At 43.9% G+C, this 27,807-nt stretch overlaps 1 protein-coding gene across 9 annotated transcripts in view; it reads left to right on the top strand.

Moving 5' to 3' along the window:
• The first annotated feature begins 3,022 nt into the window (after positions 1-3,022).
• The window catches only part of FN1 (fibronectin 1), a 55,624-nt gene continuing 30,839 nt past the window's right edge, over positions 3,023-27,807 (top strand). For 5 of the 9 annotated variants that reach the window (XM_063340487.1, XM_063340485.1, XM_063340483.1 and 2 more), the window contains exons 1-19: positions 3,024-3,307; positions 3,681-3,812; positions 5,290-5,427; positions 7,269-7,400; positions 7,516-7,653; positions 10,171-10,329; positions 11,726-11,926; positions 12,410-12,589; positions 14,028-14,204; positions 15,102-15,254; positions 17,153-17,281; positions 18,905-19,048; positions 21,476-21,597; positions 22,722-22,899; positions 23,024-23,200; positions 24,834-24,962; positions 25,082-25,171; positions 25,706-25,900; positions 27,306-27,578. In XM_063340487.1, coding sequence (XP_063196557.1) covers positions 3,148-3,307; positions 3,681-3,812; positions 5,290-5,427; positions 7,269-7,400; positions 7,516-7,653; positions 10,171-10,329; positions 11,726-11,926; positions 12,410-12,589; positions 14,028-14,204; positions 15,102-15,254; positions 17,153-17,281; positions 18,905-19,048; positions 21,476-21,597; positions 22,722-22,899; positions 23,024-23,200; positions 24,834-24,962; positions 25,082-25,171; positions 25,706-25,900; positions 27,306-27,578 — 3,007 coding nt within the window. In that variant the 5' untranslated portion in view covers positions 3,024-3,147. Of the gene's footprint in view, positions 3,308-3,680; positions 3,813-5,289; positions 5,428-7,268; positions 7,401-7,515; positions 7,654-10,170; positions 10,330-11,725; positions 11,927-12,409; positions 12,590-14,027; positions 14,205-15,101; positions 15,255-17,152; positions 17,282-18,904; positions 19,049-21,475; positions 21,598-22,721; positions 22,900-23,023; positions 23,201-24,833; positions 24,963-25,081; positions 25,172-25,705; positions 25,901-27,305; positions 27,579-27,807 lie in introns of all 9 variants that reach the window. The other 4 variants (XM_063340482.1, XM_063340481.1, XM_063340488.1 and 1 more) reach the window with 4 other exon arrangements.

Genomic DNA, 27,807 nt, shown 5'->3' with positions numbered 1-27,807 from the left:
CCACAGAAGGGTTGTTATAAATTCAAACTGATCTAATCCTAGGAAAGACGTCAGGTGAATCTTCCTTTCATTTCCTGTTAGCTTCGGGGATGAACTGACAGCAGGACAGACAAAAGAGTTGCATCCATTTCCCGAAATAAGTAAGAGACATCTCTGAAAGTCTAACAGCATGCAATATAATAATTACTACATGTTTGTGTCATAATTACTGTCAGAGATTCCTTTAGAAGTGAAAACCGGCTGTTCCAAATTGTGTTGAAATACAACTCATAAGATTATTTCTGGCTGCTAATAAATGATGGCTATGCAAGAAACTAATTTGAGCACTGTTGAAAATTATCTTTTTGTTTTGTGTGCTTCCAGTAATGTTTTCTTAAAGAAGAATCTTACATTTGTCCCTGTATTTGTGTAACTAATGCCATGGAAAGCATTAGACCCAGTCACACACTTGCTAACACTGTATTTGTCATTCAATTTTCAGACCGAATTCCATTTTCAGTTTTGTGTAAATACTTACACTGTCCTTGAAGACCTAAGTGCAACACAAAATTACATGAACCGGACTTAAACCAGACATAAATGAGGTCAATGGCAACCATTTAGCCTTCATGGGGGGTATATCCCATATATGAACCTTTTAAATGCTACTTTAAAATAGTTGCTGAAGGCAGCATTCTGGAAATAGGGGGTGACTAAAAGCAGTGTTCTGGAAATGCACCTAAAAGTCTTATTTCTTAGGACCAGGGCCTCTCCTCTTCTAATGCCTACAGAGAGCTGATAGGTACTATGTACCTAGACCTACAGAGGTTATAAACTACCCGGAACACTCTTCAGCTGTGTTTGCCCAGCATCTAGCACCCACAGGTGAAGGCTGCTGGTTGCTTCCTCAGGTTTGCTTATTCCACCATAGCCTGTTCATTAGGGATTACCTGTGCCATTACCTCCTACATTTTAAGCAGATTTCCCCTAGCAATTTTTGTGTATCATAATCCTCCTGTACTTGAAGACTCCTCGTTACCTTTTCCTTTTCCATGTCAATTGAGCTTAATTAGCAGCTCATAGCAGCAGCAAGACCTGTTCACACGTTCATTGGAAGGGTACTCAGAAACAAGCACTGTGCAGAAGCAGCGCTACGCTGAAAATTTGACCAAGACCTACACACAGTAACTGGAAAAATGACCTAAACTTGCCTTCTTATTGCACATATGTGTTTCCTAGAAGGAAAACCCCTCTTTTCCACTGATTTCCATTCAGTAATGCTTCCTTTGGAGCAGGCCAAGTAAAGTACGTCCCAGTTATAAACGGTCATACAGCATCATCTGTGTTTTTCACCTTGCTTTTATCAGAGAATTCCAGATATGCTGCAAGATGGAATTTGAGGATGACACTTTGTATCTTAGGCCTCAGAAAAGCAGTAACACTTTCTGAAAGCAGGTTCTCATTTTAAGAAACCAGATATTTGCTGGTGTATGGTGATATGTCCCACTTCAAAAGCTAATGATCTCCCTCACTATGGCCACCGTGGTTCTGAAATTATTTTGGGGGATAATGTGTGTCTGGTAACTCAAAAAAAAATAATGCAGTACAGTAGATCTAAAAATAAAAATTAGGAAAGATAGGAATTAGCTCACCACAGCTCACCTCAATTGCCAGGTAAGGTTTCAATTTCCAGTAAGTTTTCAGCAGGGAAGCTTGTGTTAATGTATCTGTGGGCATTTGTCACACAGAGGAATAGAAATTTCTTTGAAAACAGATACCTGACATCACAGCTATGTGCTTTCCTGGAACAAAACATGTGGTGGATCTTCACACTGCCTACTGAAAGAGTCTTCATCCCAAGTGAGGTAGTACTGCTTGCATTTCAGTAAACGTAATACAACTGGTTTGCAGTAAGTGGGACAAGAGCTTGGTGCCCCGCTTGCTGAAGAACTCTTATGGAGACCTGCAGATGTTCAGCTTAAGAGGTCTGGAAACACCGTAGACCACTTCACACTCACGTTTGTCTGAAGAGCTGCTTTAATACATTAGGAACCACAGCAGACTTTTAGTTTAATAATCCCTTTGTCAAAAGAGTATGCATGAGAGGCACAAAAACAGTTAGTAACGTGGCCTTCTTACACAATTTGAGTGCTGGTCCAGGCACTGTACCAGATCGGGGCACACTGTGCTTTGCTCACTAGCAGCTTCCTGCTTGAGAGCCACAGTGCATGCTCTCTGCCTTGCAGTATTCCTTCAAACTAGGGAAGAGACACCCCCAAAGCATGGGAAGAAGACAGGGAAAAGAGATGACAAAATTTGTATACAGCAGGGTTACGTTAGACAGTCACACTGAAGATCCCATACACTTAAAAGGGGTTCAAAGCCTGGCATTTCTTTTTTCTTTTTTATTTTGTTCTCAGAATTGATTTCAGACAGCAAGAAATAAAGTCAGAGAAAGAGGCTATTAAATTTATTTTGAACGGAATGTAACCACACCGTTTTTTCCAAGTGAGGTGTGAAAGATTTTAACCTTGAGTCACCAGCAGTAGATGAGACATCCCTTCGGTTTTCCTATTTCCAACCTGTACACGTATGTTACGCCTCACCTTCTCCCCTGTGCAGAACGTTATTGCTCCTGAATGGAGCGGTATCAGCTTACAGGCAGCACTGCTCAAAGGAAAAAGAAAAGTTTGTCTCTCCTCAAAAAAGCCATTTTGTTAAGCCAAACGTTCCACAAAATGGCACGGCCGCCTTGCAGCCCGCTCTCCTTGCGGGGACGGGCCTCTCACCCCGGCCGAGCTCCCCATCGCTCGCAGCCCCCGCCCCACCCGGGGCTCAGCCCTTTGTGGCGACCGGGCCGGGTAGGGCCGGGCAGGCTACTCTCGGCGGGGCGGCGGCAGCCCCCGCCCGGCCCCCGCCTGCACCGAGGCCAATGGGCGCCGGGGCGGCGGCGGCCGCCCCCTCCCCGCGCCGCCCGTCCTATATATGTCCCGGGCGGCGCCGCTGTCCCGTCTGTCGGGCTGCCTGCGAGCGGCGCCGCTGTCCGTGCCGTGCCGTGCCGTGCCGTGCCGTGCCGTGCCGTGCCGTGCCGTGCCGTGCCGTGCCGTGCCGTGCCGTGCCGTGCCGTGCCGTGCCGTGCCGTGCCGTGCCGTGCCGTGCCGTGCCAGGATGCCGGGCCGCACCGTGTGGCGGCTGGCGCTGCTCGCCCTCTGCCTGGGGGCTGCAGCGGCGGGGGGTGGCGGCGGGCAGCGCCGTGGAGGCGGCGGCAAGAGCCGGCGGCAGGCGCAGACCACCTCGGTACCTCAGGGCACCCCCGCGCAGGGCAAGCGTGAGTACCGCGCCGGGATGGGGTCCCGCGGGCAGGGCAGGGCACGGCACGGCCGGGGGCTCGGCCCGGCCCCTCCGCAGCGCGGACGGGACGCGAGCGTTGCCCCGATCCCCCGGGACGCGGCGGCAGCAGGAGCCCCCCATCCCGCCGAGTGATACCCCCCCGCGTGGCTTTTTCGCTTCCCTCGGGCCGCGCAGCTCGGCCCTTTGCTGGCCCTCGGGCTCGGCGGGGCCCGCACACGAGCGAGGCCGGGGCAGAGCAGCCGGTGCCCGCTGCAGGCGGGGTTTGCCCGTGCCGTGCCCCTGCCCTCGCTAACTCCAAACTTTTCTTTCTCTTTCCCCGCTGCTTCCTTCCTCCTCCTCTTCCCCCCCAGCAGAGACCTGCTTTGACAATGGAAGATACTATCAGATAAACCAGCAGTGGGAGCGCATTTACCTGGGAAACACGTTGGTCTGTACCTGCTATGGTGGAAGCAGAGGGTTTAACTGCGAAAGCAAGCCTGAACGTAAGTTGGTGATCTCTCTTTCTCTGCATCAAGACCCCAGAATGGCTTTTGGTGCCGAGTAAGCTATGCCTTGTACTGAGTTATAACTTCAGCTGAAGTTTGGTACTTAGGGTCAGTAACGGATCTACACTCAATTACATTGAAGATGTGGCTTGGGATTTTAAGAAATGCTTTTCATTAGCGATGGGCCTGCCACCAGAACCCTGAGCCAAACATCACTCATCTCTCTGGAGGATTGGATCTAAACATTAATTTTGGAGCCAACCTCTTCTTTATAATGAACTGAACTGACTCCTGGACTCGCATGGGGGAAGTTCAAATCTGGACTCACTTTGCAGCTCTGGCTCTGTGCTGTTTGATTGCTTCACCCCAACTTTTCATAGCTGTGCAGTGTCGTCAGCATGTTTAAAAATATTTCAACTTACAACTTTCCACAGCCCCCCAGCCATGCTGTGAGCTTTCTATAATTGAGTGTAAAATGAGATTGTTTAGTCTTCTGCAGAAAAAGTTTAGGTAACAAAGAACTTCAAATGCAAAGTCTGCTGGAAGATGCCTCCTCCTGGGATACAATGTGGTTTAGGTAATCAGATGCGATCTATCTGTATTTATTGGTCTGAAGCCACTGGTTTGCCATAACTCCTTTATGTTGCCCTGGAGATATAAGAGAGAAAAACTGGTTCCTGGCTGACAGTATTCATGTAAGACAGATGGGAGCGTCCCAGCAATCTGTTTTGCAAGGCTTGTGTGCTGCCTGCCTCACAGCTACAGTATTTTAAAGGCGTACTCAGTTCCCTTACTCCCCCATAAAAGGGGGTTTAATCTAGCTTTCCTTCCCCTGCAGGAATTCCCAAACTTCAAAGTCCAATAGCAAGTTTCCCTTATGGCACAGTTAACTTTATCTGTCCGGTAGTGAAGAAGGTTGTTCTGTTGCAGATCTCAAGTCTGGTGGCAGCACTGACATAACCATTCTGTAATCGCTCATGCACGAGTGTGAACAATTCACAAGTAGGGCTGTTGACTTTGATGGGACTGCTGTACAATTTGGAATTAATATACTCAATTTTTTAAATTTTTTTTTTGCCAGATCAGAACAAGGAGGATTAGCATGACAAAGCACACAGTTTCTAGGGGGTGTTTGCTCCCTCCTGTCTTCTGTACTGTTGCCCTTCAGGCAGATGGGATTGATCCTTTCAGGGCATGGATGTCGATGTGCCATGCTCAACTTCTGGCCTACTGGGGGAGGGAAGCCGAGGTTATTCAGCATCATGGGGACCTTGAGGGGGGCAAATTTCATCCAGCTTCCTCTCTGCTGTTCCATCCCAAGAAGGAAGAGGAGACTGATAGCATTTTTCCCCAGGAAAAAAGAGCATCTGTGTGAGGAGGCGAGGAATGTGTGTTTCTGTTGACTGTACATGTTACTGGCACGGTTACATGAAGCTGATTTTTTTTTTTTTTTTTTTTTTTCCTCCCCTCATAGCTGAAGAGACTTGCTTTGACAAATACACTGGATCCACTTACCGAGTAGGAGAGACGTACGAGCGCCCCAAGGACTCCATGATCTGGGACTGTACTTGCATTGGAGCCGGACGTGGGAGAATCAGCTGCACCATTGCCAGTATGTAACCAACCAAGAGCCTGTTACTACAGCTATTGTTCCTTAGCGTCATATTTTCCAGAGCAATTTACACAATATTCCCAATGCCCATTAGCTAGAGTTTGGGGGGTGGTTTAATCCAAAGTCTGCTAAAATCTTGGAATTTAAAGTCTTTGTCCCATGTACATACATTTGCACAACCAGATTCCTCTTTTATTTAAGAGGTAAAGTGCTATGTGTAAAATCATATGCCAAAAACTACTGTTAGCGTCCAGCCATACAGGTTAGTACACTCACAATATACAAGAGTGTGTTACACCTTCACAGGTGAGTTTTATGAAAGTAGGGCATTTTTACTGGAAAAAAAGAGTAAGGGTCTGCTGTGCAGCTGGTGAGTCAGAATAACATCATCAGCATTAACAGAACTACTCTGAATAAATAATAATAAATAAATACCACCTGAGAGCCAGTCCCCCTGTCCTCCAAAAATTTCATGCCAACACTTGTCCCTGAAGGAGCTGGGATTTGGTATCTAGACACCAGCTCAATGTGTTTCTGCAACTCCTTTTTCACCAGTCTGACCCATATTTTCCTCTTGTTCCTCCCTCTCTTCCCTTGATCCTCTCTCCCCAGCTCTCCCTTTCAGAGAGAAGGGAGAGCTTTCTCTGTCTCTGTCTGGAAATCCTTTCCTTATTGAGTCACTGAATTGTTCACAATTTCCCTTTGGTTCATAATTAGACTTTCTGTGAGCACAGATGAAGATCACTGTGTCAGGACTTTTAGACTGAGATTTCAAAGTCCCTGAGGCACCTTTTGAGAAAAGTCTTGTTCTTAAAAGTATCCAGTTTCTTATTTAAGACACACATGCTGATGCTAGTAGCATTGCCACAGAGGACTCGGAAGCCAGCCATCATTAGAGCATGGAAAAAAACCCAAAAAGTATTGAATCTAACAAGTAGACCTGAAGCCCTTCTGAATTTAATGGCATTTTATTGGGCAGGGATAAGTGTTGTAAGAAAAGGAGTCAGTAAGGAAACTGCAGACATAAGAGCAGTCTCATTTCCTCATCATCAGCCTGGTTTAGAGCTTGCTGGAGAGTCTCACTGACTGCAACTGGCTTTGGCTCAATCTTCATAACTCTTAGATTCCCTGCTTTCATAAATGAGCCAACAAAACATTTTAGTGGCTCCTTAATAAATGAACCGGATGTGTGTTTCTCCTTTCTTTCTTGGAAGAAGACCCTGTGTTTGCAAGCTGCCCTTCACCATGTTTCCCTCCCTGAGCCTGGGCCAAGCGGTGGGTCCAGGCTGCCTCAGCACTGTGGGGCATCAGCGGGCTGGGGATCTTTCCAACCCAGGGCAGGGTTTCCAAACCCAAGAGAACAAATGTCCCACTGTGGTGTCACACCAAGCACCTCCTTATTCTCCACGTGCTGGCCTTGCCACCATGTCCCTCATGCTGTAGAGGGACAGCCACAGAGAGGCCCAGTGGCACCACCTCAGAACAAGATGGAGGCAAACCGTCTTTCACCAGCCCTCAGGCTGTGAGCGGAGTCTGAGGGAGAAAGAGCACGTCCTCGGACCCTTGTGTTCCGCTTTCACCAGCTGGATCTCAGCTGTGGTTTGAAACCTGGAGGAGGTTTGTGGAGAGGAAAGAGGACAGGGCCTGGGAGCTTCAGAAAATGGCGGGTGCCATTTTGGAGGTTGGAGAAGGAGGTGGCCGTCTTCTCCCCCACTCCTCAGGGCTCCCCACCTTGCCCCCAGCTGACTCCCTTCGCCCCTGGCCAGGTGGCCCTTACCTTGTCCCCACGATGCTGTCCCTGGTGTGGCTCCTCACCTCAGCTCCCCTTTCTCTCACTGCAGATCGCTGCCATGAGGGGGGCCAGTCCTACAAGATCGGTGATACCTGGCGCCGTCCCCACGAGACCGGTGGCTACATGCTGGAGTGCGTGTGCCTGGGCAACGGGAAGGGCGAGTGGACCTGCAAGCCCGTGGGTAGGTAGCACTCTTAGCTTGGTCAAGGTGTATGGCCTCTTCCTCCTTTTCTTCCCTCAGGCGTCCCCATCTGGGATAGCCCCGGGTGGACTCTTATGCCCTTTCCCTCTTGCAGCTGAGCGATGCTACGACAACACGGCCGGGACATCCTACGTGGTTGGCGAGACCTGGGAGAAGCCCTACCAGGGCTGGATGATGGTGGACTGCACCTGCCTGGGGGAGGGCAGCGGCCGCATCACCTGCACCTCCAGAAGTAAGTGCTGGCCTGGCATCCGCCGCCTGATCCATTTTATTTATCTTACTTATTTTTCACATCTGTCCTGCATCAAAAAAAGATGTTCCTTTTTCTGCCCCATTGCAACTGATGGTAGTTTTAGAGGGATGGCTGTCTCCTGAGGAGGGGTGGGACACAGACCCCGCTGAGGTGAGAGGGAAGCGTTTGCTCATCCCGGTTGCCATTTGCGATCTGGGGACACGCGGGGGAGTTGGTGATCTATGCTGGTGACAGAGTAGCTGGATTATTTGGCGTTTTAACCTGATTTAGAGGGAAAGGTTTTAAGAAATACGCAGGCCAGCTGAGTCACAGTCGCGTGTCTCCCAGGAGGTCGGGGGAATTGCCTGGTCTGCAAGATGGCAGAGAGTTTGGCCTGATATCTCTGTTTCTGTTTTTTTAAGTAGCCTCCTGAGGGAGAATTAGGTGCTTTTAAAGCGAAATAGTTACCTGCTCCAACAGCAGGATCTGTCAGATTAAAATGTCTTCTTATTTTTTTCTCTTTATTACTGTTTAATATGTATGTTAGCTAAAACGGGGTTTATTCTGTCTGCTTTTGCATCTTGCTTAGTTTTTCCCACCATTTTGCCTTCAGTGTAAACATGCTTCACCAGCGCAGGTGACTGTTTTAGTTTTTTAATCATTGAAGGACATTACTGTAAATATTCCATTTTATTTGTATTTGCAAAGCAAACAAGGCTTTTAAAAATCCAAAATCTTGTTTGTCTACCTTCTGCTCCAATTTTGTTAGGAGCAAGCTCCGTTGCGGAGTTATCACAGTTTACACCAGTTGCCTCAAGAAAATTTAACTTTGTACCTTACACCTTTGTTATGCAAGGTTTGAGAAACTCTTTTGTAGCCTTTAAATTGCCTCATAATCAGTTGCCTTGGGGCGCACAGATAATGGCTTTCTGCTGATATAAAGTGCAGACCGGTAGAGAACTGAAACACTAAGGAGGGTTGTGATTAAACCTGAAGATCTGGAGAGACTTGGTCAAGAAATAGGCTGTAAAAATCAAACCAGCCTTGACAATATGAAGTCTGTAAAAACATATGGGGAAAAATCATTAACTGTCAAATAGGAATGAATAAAACAGAATGTGTTGTTTGTGAATTTTGGAGGAGTAGTTATTACTAGTAAAAATGATTTGGCAGTATCTTTCCTCCCATAACTGGGGTCTGCGTTGTTGTATCATAGGGGAAATTGCAATAAAATGACCTGTTCATTTTTCATTTTGTTTTTCAAATGTAATCAAACAGAGAAATTCAAATTTATGTATGTAAAATGATAGCTGTAGCCCACAAAGTGGCATTATGCTTCAGTATGTGCAGCTGTTTTATGTCTTTTATGGCCAGCGTTTTCCAGAATCACAGCTGATTTCTTGGGGAACACTTCAGCTTTTCATTGTCTAACTTGAGAATCTGAGTGTCCATAAGACAGTGGGGTTTTTTCACATTTGCCAAATTACATTATGAATACTTCACCAATTTACCACTATTCTGGTAAATACTCAGTTTTTGGTCATTTTAAATACTATGAATTAGTAATGTGTTTTCCACATTCATATTCTATCCCCTGTGCTCTCTTAGTGGCAATCTGGCATGATGCATATGTCCTTCCACATTTCTTCATAAATCCATGTTCATTGATCCATGATTATATCTGAGCTCTCAAGTTGCCCTTGCATGAGAAGGTAGAATGTTGTAATGGAAGAAGAACTAGTTAATCCATGTGGATCTGTCACCCAGACAAAAGTAGTTTGTTATGCTGTCCTTTGAACCGATTTACTCAATTCATCAGGGGCTGTGGGTTATTAAAGACAACAGGGAGATTTAGAAAGTCTAATATCCTTGGTATGACATGAGCAACTTATATTAACTTTACTGGAGCTTCATGGACACTTCTTTTGGAAGAAACGGAATTTAACATGTTGCCCTCAAACAGATTTTAGTTTCTTCCAGCTGAAGTAGACCCCCGAACTTGAACTGTGCCCTGCGTATAGTATGAAATGACCCAAGCTACAAAGACTTCTGCTTCAAAAAAAAAACCAACCCAAAAACCAGACATTAAAACAATTTTAAGGTGTGTGCTAGACAGAATGGTCTTAGAATCGCTGTAAAAGTAACTAGCAGGAAGGTTTTCAATCCAGAATGTGCTTTTTCACGTTGATTTTGAACATAGCTTACCATGTTCACACTGGGAAAGTTATGATGCTAGTTTTGACAGTGGCTACAAAGTGAAATTGCAGTTCTGGAAATAAATGGGAATTTTCCCTTAGAATAAAGTATCAGGATTTTCAGAATCTCTCAGCCTGTGAGGTTTAGTGCAGGCTTTAGTGCATATAGGACTTGTAATACTGGGCTGCAGAAAATGAAGAGGGCTGTCAATAAAGGCTTTAAGCTATCAGTTTGTTTGATTGTGTTGGTGGTTCAGTCCTATAAATTGTACGGTGAAGCCATCCAAAGCAGAAACAGCTAACAGTCTTGTTCCTTATACAGATAGGTGCAATGACCATGACACCAAGACTTCCTACAGAATTGGAGACACCTGGAGCAAGAAGGATAACCGTGGAAACTTGCTTCAGTGCGTCTGTACTGGTAACGGCAGAGGTGAATGGAAATGCGAAAGACACACATCCCTGCATACGACTAGCACTGGTAAGTGGGGCATTGTAGTGTGTCAGGTAGGGGAAGGGACAAGAAATGGCACATTTTGAATGGTTAGGATTTAGTGCCGAACTGTGCCATCCCAATTTAGGCATCTAGGCATCTTGTCAGGGAAGGATCATCAACAAAGAGGGTCAGAGTTCAAAGGTTTGTGCGTTTGTAAATAAGATTAATTTATATCTTGTTTCTGTGCAGAAGTGAGGCTTGCAGATACAGATGTGATTGCCTGCACAATCACAGTGCAGTAAATCACAGGTAGACCCATGCATCCACTGGAACTAGCTTTGTTTTGGAAGCATGGCACTTCAAGTTAGTATTTGAACTTTATGTATTCGCCTCAGGGTAACTTTGTTGAAATGTCCTTAATTTAAACTCCACTGAGACCATCTGGTTTCTTTGACAAGATAAATACACCTACTAATGGTTGAGCTTTAAAAAACAGAAATGCCAAGGAATGTATACAATGCTATTTAATACATGTACATAGTTTGTAATTTTGGTATGAAATATTACTTAGTTTATGGGTAGCATATGTTTTTTGCCCAAGGTTTGTTTTCAAGTCTTCAGCTTCTAAATTCTTTTTTGCAGTTTCAAGGATCTAGGTTTCCTTCTGGCGAATGCAATGTAAAACTTCCCTGTTTTCCTGCCGTACCTACACTAAATTTTTCTTGGTAAATGACCTTTAACTGTTCAGTACTAGCAGGCTAACTTCAAACTCTCAGAAGGTCTAAACTTCAAAATGCACAAACCTTCAAGGGTGCCAGTGTTTTGTTTCCATTAATATTTCCCCTGTTTTGTCAGAGCTGAATTTATGGAGATTCCTGTGGGAATCCTTAGCAAACATTTCCATAATGTACACAACAAGCCTCTTTGTCTTTCAGTATTATTCCAAATTATAATGGACCAAACCCTTTGATTCAAAGTTTAAAAATTCTGTGATAAATGAATCTATTTGTGGTTTTTCTTTTTCAATGAAAAATTAAAAATGAATCCTTTTTGCATTATTCCCCTACTTCCTTGGTATTTTTTAATTGTCTTTTCACTGATGTTGATTTTTCTATTCTACACTTTCTTCAACTAAAAAGATGTTTTTCCAAAAAAAAATGTTTTTAAACAATTCCTGTGGAAAGCAGTTGATGCTCTTAATCCTTTCTAATGCCTTTCTAGTGGTAGAAACGAGAGGCTACTGTTAGCAGAACAGGGAGTTGTTATTTTAATTTTGAGGTTTGCTAAGTGGAATAATTAACATATCTCTAGGGAAGAGAAGAGAGTTGTACCTTCGATCTGATGGGGTGCCTAAGGTTTTATTATCCCAGCATTTAATTGAAGCATTCTGTTCTTCAACTTTGCATGTAACATCTCACTTCTCTCCCATGTTCTGCTGCAGGATCTGGCTCTCCTAGCTTCACGAATGTACAGACTGCATTGTACCAGCCCCAGCCTCAACAGCCCCAGCCTCAGCCGTATGGCCAGTGCATAACTGATAACGGAGTGGTGTACTCTGTGGGCATGCAGTGGCTCAAGACACAGGGCAGCCAGCAAATGCTTTGTACTTGCCTGGGCAATGGAGTGAGCTGCCAGGAAATAGGTATGAGCTTGTGTTTGGTGCCTGGTCAGTCCAGTGAGATCTTTGGGACTGCCCTGTTGTTTAATTTCAAACTAGAATCCTTTGTGTGTGTATGAGAAACATCTTCTGAAGAAAATGTATTGGAGAAAGGTGTAAGGGGTGAAGAAATAGTTGTTTTGGTTATTTGAAGCCTGGTTCTGTAGGGCAGGAACGTTTCCCATTGAGTTATATATAACCTGCTGAGGGAAAGCAGAGCCCTTGGGGAGCAGCATTAATAACTTTATTCAAGCCAAGCTGCAATAATATATGTTTGGAAAAGAATGTAAAAGAATGACACAGCTGTGGGGCTAAGTCCTCTGTTGGTGTGTATTGGCCCAGGTCCATGGCAGTCAGTGTGGGTTCACATCAGCCAGTGACTTGGCCCAGAGGCTCTATTGCTGTATTAGAACCCTAAGATTTGGGGATTGCTTTAGAGTCTAATGCTGTGGTTTGCTTGCTTTAAAGCTGTGACCCAAACATATGGTGGCAATTCTGATGGAGAAGCTTGTGTTCTGCCTTTCACCTACGACGGAAGGACTTTCTATTCCTGTACCACTGAAGGCCGCACAGATGGGCACCTCTGGTGCAGCACCACTTCCAACTTTGAACAGGACAGGAGATACTCCTTCTGTACTGAGCAGAATGGTAAGTTCTCGGAGGATCTTCACATGCATGTGACCCTCATGCGCAGATGGAGGAAGGAGCAGAGAATATAGGGACAGGCTTCCTGAACAATTCCGGTAGTCTAGGCATGCCTCAACAGCAAAGCAGTCTTGTGAATGGAGGGCTGCCTGGAGTCAGGGCATTTTTGTGATCTTGGCATCTTTGGAGCGTGCTCAGGGTGATACAGGTGTAACTTTTGAATCCTGTTCTCTCTCCTGTGAGCTTGACCTTTCAACAGGAGTACCTTGTCCGGACAGAGCTTTGGCCCAAAGGGTACTTAGACTTTGCCTTTGCTTGGCTGAATTGCTAGAGCAATGCCCATATTAGGCTGTGAAGAGAAAGATATCCATGGAGTACAGTTTGTGCAGTCCTCTGTCATTCCCCCCGTCCTGACTATCTGGCCAGGTTGCCATATATAGCAGTAATCTTAATGTGGTTTGTGATCACTGATCAAGAGCTGTTGCATGACTAATGTGTCAGCATTCCCTCTTGTCCGTGGATGGTCAGTGTTCTCTTCATAGCACAAATCTACCTGTGTGGTTGCATTTCCTGGAAAGCCCATCAGACATCCATGGAACAGCATCCAGGCAGCTTCTCTGAGACCTGACCTTGGAGAGAATTTTTCACGTTCCCACACGAAAATACTTCTTACTCTGCATAGACTTATTTTTTTTTTACTCTATTCTACTTCAGTTATTTTTTTTCAGATTTTCTCTCCAGCACATATAATATTCTTTCTTTTTAAAATAAACCCCAAACAACACGAAACAAAAATATCCACTGTCCTTGTCCACACACATTCTTGTTTTATTGAGGCTTCTTGTGATATACTGTGGGGAATGAGAAATACCAATATAGAAAAACTTCAATAAATGCCTCCGTGTTCTCCATTATTTGTAAAGCACAGTTGCTCAAGAGGTGAGTAGTTCAGGTAGATTACAGCCCTCTTTCCACTGCTGCTTGCAAAACATGAAGCTTCCAACCTGCAGGGGGGGTTTGACTTGTCCTGTTGTACCTGAATTGTGACCCTTTTCTGAGGACTAAGGCTTTACTTTAAGCCAAAAGGGACAATTGGGTAATAGCCTCAGTGAGACAATACAGGTGTGCTGAGTGGGTTTATTTGGTTTGGCACAAAGGGTCTGCAAAGCCACTTCCCAAACACAGTAGGCTTTGGTTTTCCCTATTGCTCAGGAATTCCCATGGCTGGCTCTGGAACTCCTTCCAAAGCAATGTTTGAACTGAATTGACCTTGTACAAGACTTGTGTTTCCAGATCTGAATTAATTAAAGCCAAGAAAAGAGGCTTGTGGATAACATACACGTGGGAAAAAATAGTGCTAGTGGTTTGTTTTTCAAGCTCTTCCGTGCATGCTGAGGGAGAGTGCAGGCTTCATTTGCATCTGTTTTCTCTTTTTGTACAGTTTTGGTCCAGACACGTGGTGGCAATTCCAATGGTGCTCTGTGCCACTTCCCCTTCCTGTATAACAACCGCAACTACACTGACTGTACTTCTGAGGGACGGAGAGACAACATGAAGTGGTGTGGAACCACTGAGAACTATGATGCTGACCAGAAATTTGGTTTCTGCCCTATGGCTGGTAAGGCTGAGAACCATAAAGGGATTATGGAATACCTGTAAGTGGTTCTTTGAGCTGAAAAGTAAAGAGCTGTCAGTCATTGGTCAGTTATTGATGACTTCCAGTGAGCCGTGTCCAAGTCCAAGACACTTTAAGGCATTTCTGAAGTTTTGTTTTGTCCATTTTCCCTACTGATCACCTCTAGCAGAGACTTGGGCATTGCCAGGAGAACGCAATTTTCATTACTCCTTCGCTACAAGCCAGTGGTAGGCATGCTTCTCAGCTGGTGCAAACTGTGTAGATCCATTAGAGAGCATTGGACAGCAGCGCTTTAGAGCGAGTGAGGTTTTTATCTTCCATCTGCCAAAGCTTCTCCCTCATGGCTCATCACTTCCTCTTGCCCCATCTGCGGTTAGGAATAAGTCTGCCCTTGGAATATCAGTGTGTTACCCTGGAAGTGGCAGTAATGTTAAAATCAATATCGTGATCCATTCTTACAACCTGTGCGCATCTCCATGAAGTTAGGAGGGGAAATGTGGGAGGGAATGTGACTACCAATTCCTAACTGAAAAGCCTTTTGTAACTAATGGCAATGCAGCATCTTGAATCCTTAAACAGCTTGTGGAACATGCGGATCTTCAAATAGCTATGTTCATATAAAGGCACGTATGTAACAAGAATTGACTCTCTCACACAGCACCCCTTGGATGTTGTACAGAAGCTATTTCTAGTAGCTTTCAAATGAAAGTTAAAATTAATGAAGTCCTACAAGGGATCTGCACTTAGAGAATGCCATGACCCAGCAAAAATACTATTTGAAATTGAGTGAGTGCCTAAAGCTGCAGAGTCAGAAAGCGCACTACACAGTATGAAGGGGCTTTGCAAATGCTCTAAACCTCTAACTTTCTTCCCAACCAGCCCATGAAGAAATCTGCACAACTAACGATGGTGTCATGTATCGTGTTGGGGACCAGTGGGATAAACAACATGACATGGGCCACATGATGAGATGTACTTGTGTAGGAAATGGCCGCGGAGAGTGGACTTGCATTGCATATTCCCAGCTCAGAGGTACTGCTTGTCATGTTGATGTCACCACTTTAGTGTAAGTGTTTGGGAGGTGGGAGAAATTGGTTATCTTTTCTGTCACTGTGAGTTGGAACCCAGGCTAGAGAACTGTGTATTATCAAGCTTTTCTTTGGAGTAGAAAGGGAATCAGAGGGACTACCTGGAGTTCCTGTGTTGTTTACATGCTGGAAAAGTGCTATTTCAGCCTTTGCAGGCTAGCTAGCAGGAGGAAAACTTGATGAGCTTTATCAGGAGGTATCCCTACCTCCTTTTGTCTATGTTTAGGATCAGAGCGCTGTGACTTTACAGTGAGCTCAGCAGAGGCACCTCTCCCCTGCTTGAGAACAGACAAAATTCCAGACTAGTCTGAAGTTTGATTGCAGAGCTGTCTTGTTTTATTGTCCTGCAGTGAAATTTTCAATTCCTCTGTGCTGGTTTAGCCCTTTGCTGGCTAATCTATATGAGAAGTTGGCAGGACAGCACTGAAATTACTCTTATTTATTTACTTATTTATATGAGTGGTCCAAGTGGAGAAGTGCTTAAGCAATACCAAAAAAAGAAGACTTAAAAGCACAGACATTTGATCATTCTACAGCTAGCTCACAGCATTGGCTTCATGTCTGGAAAAGGCAGGGGGGTTGCTGTCAAGCAGCCAAGAAAGGACTCTTAACACCAGTGCTGAAATGAGACATAATTTATAGGGAAAGGCTCACTTAAGGGCTTTGGGATGGTTTTTTTTTTTTAATGCGTTTACTTCAGAACAGTGAGAAATGCACTGCTAAAAGTTCTGGTCTGTGAAACTCCTTTTTCCATTCACGCAGCTAGTTTTCGGCTGTTTTATTCTGGAGCTAAAGTGGTCTTTCTTGGTGGGGACTGGAGATACTTTGATTTTTCAAAAGGCAAAGGTTATCTAAGTAGAGCTGTTTAAACACAGCAGCCAGAGGAGGGTCCTTGGTGCCTGTAGGAGGGTCTGAACACTGCTTGCTTTATCCTGATGCCATGCCTGTGGTGTGGGAAAGTATGGTGGGGAATGAAGGCCTGGGATTAACTAAGTCACTTCCCCAAGGACAGATGGTCTGTGATTGACTCCGGAACTGAACTTGTGTCTCTTGGGGCCCAGTTAACAAAAACAACATGCTTCTGGGGTGGTTTTCTTGTTTGTTTTGTCTTTCTGCTCCTTGCTGTGATTAGACTGGCGTTAGGAATACTGGACCAGATCACTGATTGACACATTGCCATTGGACTTAATAGACTGATGCCATTGTACTTATGCATGGGATCTGGTTACTGTGTTTTGAGGGAATAGTAGATTAGTAGGTACCAGTAGCATCTTGGGTTTGTAATAGATTTGCTCCTGTCTTCAGATTACTACAAAGTGTAGCAGAAATACACGGCAGAATAACATCATGAGGATGTTTTTACCTCTTCATGGTATCTTTATGAATTTGGATTAGCCCTTTTGTCCTTTTATAGTTCTAATGATTTCAGACAGTACTCACCGAGGTATTCCAGTCTAGATCTTCCTAAGAGGAGGTAGGGAGAGAGTTAGTGTGCTACTTTAGATTTTTTTTTTTCACATGTGGAATATGTCACAAGGAAGAACCAGGCAGCTCTGTAGTTTGAGTAATGCATAGTACTTTGGACTGCATCCTACAGACACCTTTTCTGCAAGTGTTGCTTATTTACACACTGATGATAAATGAACTCAGGAGCAGTGATATGCAGCACTAATCTGTGATGATCACAGATATCAGGAGGGTTCCCTTTTGTATGAATGGAGCTTGTCATGGTCAGTCTCTGTAAGTTGATCAAGAGGAGGGAACAACGTGCCAAGCAGAAGGATTTTGTCTTAACGCTTAGAGCTATTGCTGACAAAAGTGTTTCTGCTCTTTCTCAAACAGACCAGTGCATTGTGGACGGTATCACCTACGATGTGAACCAGACCTTCCACAAGCGTCATGATGAGGGGCACATGCTGAACTGCACATGCTTTGGCCAGGGCCGGGGGAGATGGAAATGTGATCCTGTTGGTAAGTCACCAGCTGTTCTCGCTCGCTAAACACAGACTGTGGCTATGTAGGAACTGGTTGCGGTATGGTCAAACTGGTGTGTGAATTTGGACCCAGTCTTTGCCCACTTTCTCCCCTGAACTGCACAACTGCAAAAGTAGAAGTAACGCTGGATTTGCTGGAGGGTAAGTGAAAGGGGATTCCTAGTTTTAAGGAGAGAAGCTTGGGTTATCAGATGTGCCACAGAAGTTGTTGATGATGATGCAGTAGTAATGGATTGTGGCAACATACCTCTTAAAATGTAGCAGGTTGTGGTAATAGGGATATTAGCCCCAGGCTGGGGTGATTTGGCTGAATTCTGGTACCTGAGCTGCTAGCCTAGCAGGCAGGGCGCTCAGACTGAGCGCTGATAATATGCAGCTAGGTACTGGTGGTAGGATCAGTTTTCTGTCCTTTCTCTATCCTATAATCTTTAGGTCTCCTCATTCAACTGGGAATGGAGCACCAGCGTATATTAACTTACCTTGGACTAAACAGATTTTTTTTGGCTGCCCTTTGTTCTGGCAAAGAGAGAAGGCTCAGGATGAGAATACGTGTTAATAGCACTCTGGAGGCTAGCTAAAACCATCATGGTTCTCTGCAGGAATGAGATTTCATCTCTTCTGCCTCCCCCCCCCGGCTTCCCTAGTGAACCTTGATTGGCAGATAAGACCTGTCTGTTTGGTTTGCAATTACTAAGCCCAAGAGAACTTCGAACTATTGCCAAGAAAATCTATTAGAAAGTACTGGTGGTTAAGTTCTGCTTGATTTACAGTAATATCTGCACAGGTTTACTGGAGGAACTTGGATTGTAAAGCTCCTGAAAATTACTATTCTGAAAGAAGGTGGGGGAGGGGATGATTTCAGCTATGTGTAAAGGTGCAATTGTTCTAATTTTGTCTCTTTCTAAAGAAGGCTCCTGTCTATCCAAGCAAGCATAAAGCTAGTTCTCACTGAAAATTTTCATTGACCCAGAAACACAGGGATAGGTCAGACTAGAAAGTATACTGAAGCGCTGGTACTGTGTTGTAGTCACACTAGGTAAGCTGATTTCATGATTTGGTCTGTCCTCCTTTGGTTTATACAATGGCAAATCTGGAAAGACTGTGCTGAAAATTAATGAGTCACTTTGGACTTGTAAAGTACAACTGAATTCTGCTGAAGACAGTAGAAATTTTGCCATTGATTTCCTTGAGAGCAGCATGGTTTAGCTTTGGGTGAGAGATGAACTTAGTTGACTGGAGCAGAATTGGGCTCCACAATAGATAGTTCAAAATAAATCCTTTCTTGAAGGAACACCCCATTAACTTCAGTGGGAAGCTTGCCAGGTGGATGGTCTGTACTTAACAGCATCTTAAAAAATGCATCACAGCTGAATTAGCTCCCTAGTATCTAACCTCACACATGCAGTACTATATCAAATTGAATCTCAAATCAAGGTTCTTCTGTTGCCACTTTCTCTTTATGTAACTATATTTGCAAAAAAACATCGGCATTACATTTCTTTGTGTAAAAGTTTCTTGTGACTTATTCTGTGTTTGGCGTAGGTTTTTCACTCTAGTTTCAGTAACATGCAGTGGTTAACTGTCTCTTTTGTGCCTTTAGATCAGTGCCAGGATTCAGAAACCCGTACCTTTTACCAAATCGGAGATTCATGGGAGAAGTATGTCCATGGTGTTAGATACCAGTGCTATTGCTATGGTCGTGGTATTGGAGAATGGCATTGCCAGCCTCTGCAGACCTATCCTGGTAAGAAACACAAGAGATAACTAACTCATCTGCTGAGTGAGACACGAGGAAAGCAATCTTTCTACCCCTCACCTGTTCAGATTTCTGTACATTATTCCTTTTGGTTTCCTTTTTAAACAGAACCGTTTCCTACCCTCTGCCTTGGCAGATGCAAACAGGTGTCGTGATTATAAAGAGGGGGCCAGGCTTTTAACAGCTATTCCTGAGGCCAGGGTTAGTTTAGGGAATGACCAACAGTTTGCACAACAACTTGGGTTTCCATTGCCTCTTGGTATTTGGCGATATCACACCTGCAACGTTCAGTTGCTTAAAACTCTTACATGTGTAGCCTTTCGTTTTCCACTCACTACAGAAGCAAAATCTGCCAGGGAATGAAGCGTTTTTCCTGATCAGTGCCCTGAAGAAATTAAATATTTGAACTTTGTTTTGCTCAGTCAGTTCCAGGAAATCTTTATGGGTACAGGCAATGCCCGTTTGTTGGCTTGCTCTGTTTCAGTTCCCTGAACAGAACATGATAAGGAGAACAACTCTACTTTCCTGTGTAATGTTGCAACTACCACTGTCTTAATTTAAATAAGATGAAATATTAAGGCTGTGTTGTGGCTTCCCTATTGGGAGGAGAAGACTATGCTCAAGTCATTGGTTCCCCAACCCATCTCTGAGCATAAATATGGAGGAACCGCGTAAAGATTGGAAGTAGCAGCTTCAATGTTGAGTTGATTCTCTGTTTTTATTTTAAGATAGATTAAGAAGCATCTGTCAGCTTAGTAGCTGCAATGTATTTATCCCCTAAGTGCCCTGCAAGGTAAGAAAGGGAATGTGAGACCCATTCAGAAAGAGGGTTTTAATACAGGTGATCCTGCTGTAGAAGGGGACTAGCGCATTTGAAGTCCAATGCAATTCAGTGCTTCACATAAGTGAAGTGAGTACCCCTTCTCTGTGACTTGCTTCATGCACGTGGTATAAAGGGTTTTGTGACAGCACCCTATTGAACCTGACCTATACCCAGCAGTGTTGTCACTGAAATAACTGCATTTCTATCCGTGGCCATACAGCTAGTGAGCCAGAGGCAAGGGAATAGGACTCTTGGCAGACAGAAGTAGGGACTACTTTTCTTTGGGGCAGGAAACTAAGGAGGGCAAGAATAGGAAGCAGGCCTTCTCTGGACTTTTTTTTGACCCTGAGCTTTTTACTGGGCCTTGCTGAGCTTCATTGACTCCTGTCAGACTGCTTAAACAAACATCCCCCTAAGCTATGTGAAATATGCACGCCTCCAGACTGGAGACCAGGGCTTTGGGCTTCTTTAGACACAAGAGTGACTGAAAATGTGTAAATAAATCAAATCTAATGTTTCTGAATGTAGATTTGGGGTTAGATGAGCTTTGAATTTTTCTGCCTGTGGGCACAGGTTTGTTTGCCTGGAAGTTCCGTTAAATATGGAACAGGCATATATGTTACACAGTTGTCTAAATACATTATAATTAGAAATATTGGGAGTGGAGGGTGAAGGTATTTAATGGCTAAACCAAGACACTTTCCTGCAGATTCCAAGCTGCTCTTTGCTGGCATTTTCTGAGAACTAACACAAGCACAGTGATGCTGAATGTTCAGTGAAACCTCCCCAGCTGGGCTGGGAGGGACTGAAAGGAGAACCGTAGGGTCATAAAACCTTCCCCTTCCCCTTCCCTATTAGAGGGCTTTGTGGAGAAAATACACCTGAGCCTGATCTAGCTAAATGCAATTGGTGGTCTTAAGCATTACAACACTGCTGAAGTTGTATTTTCATGAGTTTATGGGCCTGATTTGTCTCAAGACTTCCACCAGCCCTTCTGGTGGTGGGTGTGTGTGGAAGACATGCCTCACTGCCTGTGGAGTGCTCCACAGAGTCATGAAAATTCAGGGTTGCAAATCAACTGATGAAGAAATTCAGTAAGATAGTAAAAGATTAGCATCTCTTTGCAGGGTATATTCAATGTCATATCAGGAATTTGCCCTCACCATGCCACAAGATCAGATCTGGATTGGGCAGACATTTCTCTTCTGTTTCCCTGCTCCCATACAGAAAATATTAATTGATGAAAGCAGTTTGTTGCTGAGAACCTCCCTCTCTTTGAACAATATAACTTTGCTTTACAGACTTTTTCTGTACTAGACCACACCGATTTTCTGTTTAACTGATAACTCCCAGGAAATTAACCCAAACGGCACATGTTAACTCCCCCACAGAATACGTTCTAAGCCATCAGTCTTCTAAGGAGCAATGAAGCATTACAGATAGAAAGACAACATAACTTATTTCCTATAAATGGTATAATTCCATAGAAATGGTATTTGAGCCACACAGCTTTCTTGCTTTTTGATGACTCCTCAACAAAGGCAGAAGAAAAGCATCCCCAGTATGTAAAATACGACAATTCTTTTTTTCAGGGTCAAGTGGGCCTGTTCAGGTGATCATCACAGAGAGTGCAAATCAGCCAAACTCCCACCCCATTCAGTGGAACGCTCCTGAACGATCTCACATCACCAAGTACATTTTGCGCTGGAGGCCGGTGAGTGCCACATTCATCATTTGTTCATCAAAAATACTTTATTTGGCTTTTTCTGTGTCTGAAAGAAGTGGCTGATACAATTTCAGCAACCTTTAGTTGCTAATTCATTCAGTGTCCTTGTCCTGTTGAGGTCAACATTACTCTGAGGATCAAAGACAACCAGTGCTGTATAAACACTTGATATTTTCCTGCCCAAGCTTCACTGGTCAGTGTGTTCATGAAGTATCTTATTAATCAAAGCACTAGCACAGTAAACAGACAAGTTTATATCCTTCTTCACTTTAAGTAAAGTAAATCCTTGCAGAAGCTTCCTCATCCTGAGAAACATTGTTTTAGTACCATGTGCATATCCAGAGACAACTGGGATATGAAGATATAAATAGCTAGCATAGGATTAAATAAACAGTCATCTCATATCTTCTGTAAAGTCTAAACCAAAGCGGGTTAACCACTGCTTCTTGGCTCCTTCATATTTGAAGAATGATTCGTTTTAACCAACGAAGATGAGTTCTGTTACAGTTCCCCTGAGTACAGCTTCACAAAAGACCACTTAATGATTAAGAACATTAGTACCTCGATGGTGCCTGTTATTAAGAGAACAATGAAGGCCCTGATCCAAAGCCATTAAAGGCACTCAAGTCTTTTTACTGACTTCAGTGTATCTTGGATCAAGGCCTGAGTGAAATGGGCTTTAAAGCACTGGAGTACAAACCTCAGAGGATGGAGCATTATTTTAGAGCTTCCCATAGAGTTCAAACGCAGGGTAGAAGGGAAGCACTTTTCTGTATATTGTTTTCAGATGATGGCTTAGAGTGTTACTGTGAACAGCCTTCAGATATGCATTTTCCAGCCATTCCTTCATGCCTTAATGCACTTTTGATGAAGGAATGAGTTTAGTGTATGTATTCCAAATAACGCTCCTTTTAAAGGAAAAAGTTCAAAGCTAAATTGTTTTTCAATTTATCCCAGTAAAACTTAATCAACCAAAATGTCATTAGCTCTGCTTCCTGACATACCTTTCTCATCTCCTTTGACTTGGTAACCCTGTAGAAGATTAGGTCACTAGTTACCTCTGTTTGCAGGTGAGGGAGTCTCTCACTGTTTGGGTGTCATTGTTCTTGCAGAAAAACTCTGGGAGGCAGTGGAAAGAAGCCACCATCCCCGGCTACCAGAACTCCTACACCATCTCAGGCCTGAAGCCTGGTGTGATATATGAAGGACAGCTCATCAGTGTTCAGCGGTATGGCCACAAAGAAGTCACCCGTTTTGATTTTACCACAACCAGCACCACAGCAGTGACAAGTAAGTTGAACAGTGGGGCATCCAGAAAAGTCCGATCTCCTTCATCTAAGTCTTTGTCTTGTGCATTCCAGTTAACGCAAAAGTAGTGATGGTTAACTAAACCTCTCTTTCTTCTCTCTTGTAGGCAACACTGTTTCAGGAGAGACAACTCTTCTTCCTCCCATGGTTGCTACTTCAGAGTCAGTCACTGAGATCACAGCCAACAGCTTTGTTGTCTCCTGGGTTTCTGCTTCTGACACAGTTTCTGGATTCCGTGTTGAGTATGAGCTGAGCGAAGAGGGCGATGAACCACAGTATCTTGGTGAGACAATATTTAATCTACCAGATCACAGCATTGCTAATAGTACATTGCTGTTTCCTGTGACAATCAGTACAGCTAGTGAAAATAGTGAGGATCTCGATATCTTTCAGTACGATTCAATTAGGATATGAGAGTGGCAGGACTAGTTCAGATTAGAAGATCACTTAGTTCATTGTCCTTTTTGCATCAGTGGCCGTAAGTTCATGTCTAAGGAAGAGGATGAGAACAAGGCAGGTATTTAGCAATGCCCCCTCAGAATGCTGTCCCAGGATCCTGCAGAAGAAAAGTCCCTGAGCTAGGGGTGGTGGATTTGTAGTAACTGTGGGTAGATATATTTATTCTTTTTAGCTCCATGAATTTGTCCAGTCTTTTTTTCCTTTTGAAATCATGTAAATTTACTAGCTTCCACAGCATCCTGAAGTGAGCAGCAGTGCAGATGAGAAAAAAAACAAACTTATTTTTCAAACTTGCCACCTGGCTAATTTCCTTTGCTATATCTTTTTCATACCTTTGTCCTTCCATCAGAATGCACAGAGAGAAGTCTTTCCCAGATGCCCTCTCTTGGCTACTTGTCATCTGATAGATGTCTGTTCTAGTCTGCTCGGTCAGTTGTTTTGTTTGGATCAGATCTTATTCATCTTTGATAATGTGACAACTTAGCTAAGCCAGGAAACTGGTCAAAGGCACTGAACTCAAACCTAGGAATTGAATCCACTTTTCAAAAATCTACAGTAGAGCCTGTGTCACCACACATAATTTCATCTTAACTTCTTTTTCCTAACTTCCTGTCTTAACAATGGTTATAGCAATATCTCACAAGGATTCGAGGTTATAATAGCTATTAGGACATGAGTGCAATAGAACAACAACATGAGAAAAGGAACAGTAATCCCCTGACCTATTAATTCTCCCTGGACTGTTGCTCCGCTGAAGTCACGGGTTTGGACTCATGGGCAGAAGTGGCTTACATTAGGACTGCCAGCACTGTCGCCACCTTTCTTGTCTGCACAGGCAGCTGAGTGAAGTGAAGCAGCTCCTGAGCTCATTTGTCTACAGACAGAGGTTTACAGGCAAATTGAAAGGCAATTCCCAGTTTCCCTTAAGATACTTGGCTTCAGTCTGGCCAGTAGGGAGCTGCTTCATGGGGAATTTCCTACATCTGGCATGTAGGTGGACGTCTGGGGGAAGGCAGCGGGGAGAGTTGTTCATCAGCCCTCATAATGTCGTTCTTCTCCACTCATGAGTCAGTCTTTCCACATAACCTATTCATGGGAAAACTTGTCCATATATTTCTGTATTGAAAATACAGCAGGGTATGAAATGAGTACTCGGTTAGCTGCGATGGCTAAATGCCAGCAGTGTGTGGGGGCCTGCTGCTCAAATTGCCCTGCCATATACACATCAAGCCTTGCTGTCCTAGGTGTTGTCTGCTTGCTGAGTGTGGAGACCTGTCCCAACTCTCCACACAACTTCTCTGATGTGGACTGAAGACACAGTGCAGAACACTTGCTGTTTTATTGCAGGAAGGCTACGATTCAGCCCAGATTAGAACAGAGGTCTCAATTATTTCATTTGGAGAGAAAGCAAGAAGGTAGAATTGCTAAGGCAATTTTTTCTTTCCTGCCTTCCTTAGATCTTCCAAGCACAGCCACTTCTGTCAACATCCCTGACTTGCTTCCTGGTCGCAAGTATATTGTTAATGTCTATCAGATCTCTGAAGAAGGAGAGCAGAATCTGATCCTGTCTACTTCACAGACTACAGGTATGTGTTGGGTGGGTGTTGCTGCACTTTGAAAGCTGTTTTTATTGTTTTCTCAATAAAATTTTGTTACCTCTTATCCTCACACTTGCTGTCTTCCTCTCTTTTTTCCCCTTAAACAGCTCCTGATGCACCTCCGGAGCACACCGTGGAAAGTGTAGATGACACATCAATTGTTATTAGCTGGAGCAGACCACAGGCTCCAATCACAGGTTTGTCTAACTGGAGTGCACCTATTTTGCGCTGTTGGTAGAATCTGCAATATACGTAAAAAAACCTCTGGGACAGAGAGCTAGTGCATAGTTCTGACCAGTCTGAGTGACCAGCTGGAAAGCACGTGGGCAGTTTAGCATTTGCTTGGTTTCACTGTCTGAACCAAGCAATTCAGGAGGCTGGATGCAAAACAATTCCTTTTGGATTTCTGTTAAATAAAAACAAGCCCCGTGACCTTCTCCTTCTGTCATCCATACCATCCCATAACAAGCATGGGAACTGTATAGACCCTAAATCCACATGTCAAAACTCAGAATTATTCTAATCCGGGTCAGATTATGCTTTATAAGGCATTATGAGTGTGTGATCTGTAGATGGGATGTGAGCACAGGCAAGCCACAGGTCCCACTGAAGTTCAGGACTATTTTTATGAAATCTCAGTGGGGAGATCAGTTTAGTTCTCATTCCTAACATTCCTTGAGCTGGCTTACTCATTGTGGCTAATGACTATATGTATCTCTCCCTTGCTTTAGGCTACAGAATTATCTACACACCGTCTGTGGAAGGCAGCAGCACAGAGCTCAACCTGCCTGACACTGCTACCTCTGTAACACTCAGTGACTTGATGCCGGGTGTTCAGTACAACATCAGCATCTACGCAGTGGAAGAAAATCAGGAGAGTACCCCTGTCTTCATCCAACAAGAAACCACAGGCGTCCCACGTGCAGGTAATGATCGTCATGTTCTGGTACCAGTCACTGGGTTTTCTGTCGGTACCTAGAGCCAAATGACAATGCAGGCTTACATTGCTCTAGCTGAATGAATCCTTAAATGGACTCAGTCCTGGTTTTTGTCATTGTCGTCGTGGTTTTTTCAATTGTAAATGTCATGGGTATTGAAGTTCCATAGTAAAGTCATATCCAATAATGAATTGACACAGTCAAGCCACCAGTCGGCATTAATAGCGTTGTAGTTCCTATGGATCAGACTGCAGGCAGGTCAAATGGTTGGTCTTGCATTGTGTCTATGGAAAAGAGAGATCAGAGGTTCCTAAGTTGTCTTAAGGGGATTCTGCTAAGAGATGTTTTTAAGAGCCTGGTAAGTCATTTTGCCTCAGTACTTGGCCTGCAGATGTGTACGGTTACGTACTCTGACACCACAAATCCACATCGTTCACCTGACTTCTCCCTCTCCCGTCCAGCCCTAACCATTATTTTCCACTGCAGTTGGTGGGGATGGGAGATTGCTCAGCATTGACTGATATGCCAAAATAACACCATACCATGTAAAATTGAGGCACCCATGATTTAAAAAACTACTGATTTCAGGGTAGTTTAAGTATCCAATTGGGCTGAATAGCCAAACCAAAAGAAAGAATAGTGAAGGAATTGGGATCTCATGTGGTAGGAGCGGAATTTCATGGTCCTGCAAGTTGCAAACACATGTTTGCAAATGGGAATTTACCAGGAAAGAACTCAGCTCAATGATTTTATGGTTTGGCATCTCTATCTTCTAAAAATGTGCATTGGTTAACCTTAGGGCAGTATCAGTCCTAATCTGAAGAAACTTAATTTGAATGTAGGAATTCAAGGGTGCAGTACTGTGGACCAACACAGAGGGAACTGGATTTTGTCTTTGACTACAATAAGGCCAGATCAGCCCCTATAGTTGTTTAATTATAAAAGATGGATTTTAAGTTAATTATACATATTCAGAACATGCCATGGGTTTTGAAAACCCTCCCTTTTAATTTTAAAAGGAGACTTCTGTTTCCAGCCCATGGAATACTTTTTTTTTTTTTTTCACCCAAACTTTTGGTTCTGCATATACTTGAAGTTCTGTAGCATATTACATCTGGGCTTTAAGTTGTATTTCTGTGACAGGAAGATAACTTTTATGTCTGAAGACATAAAATACTTAAAACTACGTAGTTAAATTTTGAATTGTAGTCTGCTTGAATATTGTCTGGGAATGTGTGTATAAGGTAAGGTTACCGTGATGTTTTTAATTTGGTAAATATTCTTGGGCGATCCACTGTTCAATCAAAATTCAGTTTTCTCTTCCATGCAAACCTGTAGCTTCTGATGATTGCTAAGTATTCCCTCTAACACTCTTCTGTCGTGCTGCTTTCAGATGAAGTTCCTTCTCCCAGAGAACTACAGTTTGTGGAGGTTTCTGATATCAAGATCACCATCATGTGGACTCCACCGCAGAGCCAAGTGTCTGGCTATCGAGTGGAAGTGATCCCTGTCAATCGCCCTGGCCAACACGGCCAGAGACTGCCTATCACCAGGAGCTCTTTTGCTGAAGTTGTTGACCTGCTCCCAGGAACAACCTATCTCTTTAAGATCTTTGCCGTGAGCCAGGGCAGGGAGAGCAAACCTTTGACTGGAGAGCAAACCACCAGTAAGTGTCTTTTCTTCATGCTTTTTTCAACCTTTTGAAGCGCATATTTCTCTGTCGCTCAGAGAAATATAAACAGATCACTTAAAGTGCAACAGTTAGAGCCCAGGAGGTATCCCATAACAAGGATGACAGGGCTGGGAATTCATTCACTCAAACAATGATCTCTTCAGCAGATTTATCCTCCTCCAGGGCTTTCCAATGGGAGTTTAACTCTCATGGCACTTTAAAA

The sequence above is a fragment of the Chroicocephalus ridibundus genome, chromosome 7 (genome assembly GCF_963924245.1).
Source record: "Chroicocephalus ridibundus chromosome 7, bChrRid1.1, whole genome shotgun sequence".
NCBI classification, from domain to species: Eukaryota; Metazoa; Chordata; class Aves; order Charadriiformes; family Laridae; genus Chroicocephalus; species Chroicocephalus ridibundus.
The sequence above is the reverse complement of the archived record's forward strand: the minus strand, read 5'-3'. Positions and strand labels throughout refer to the sequence as shown.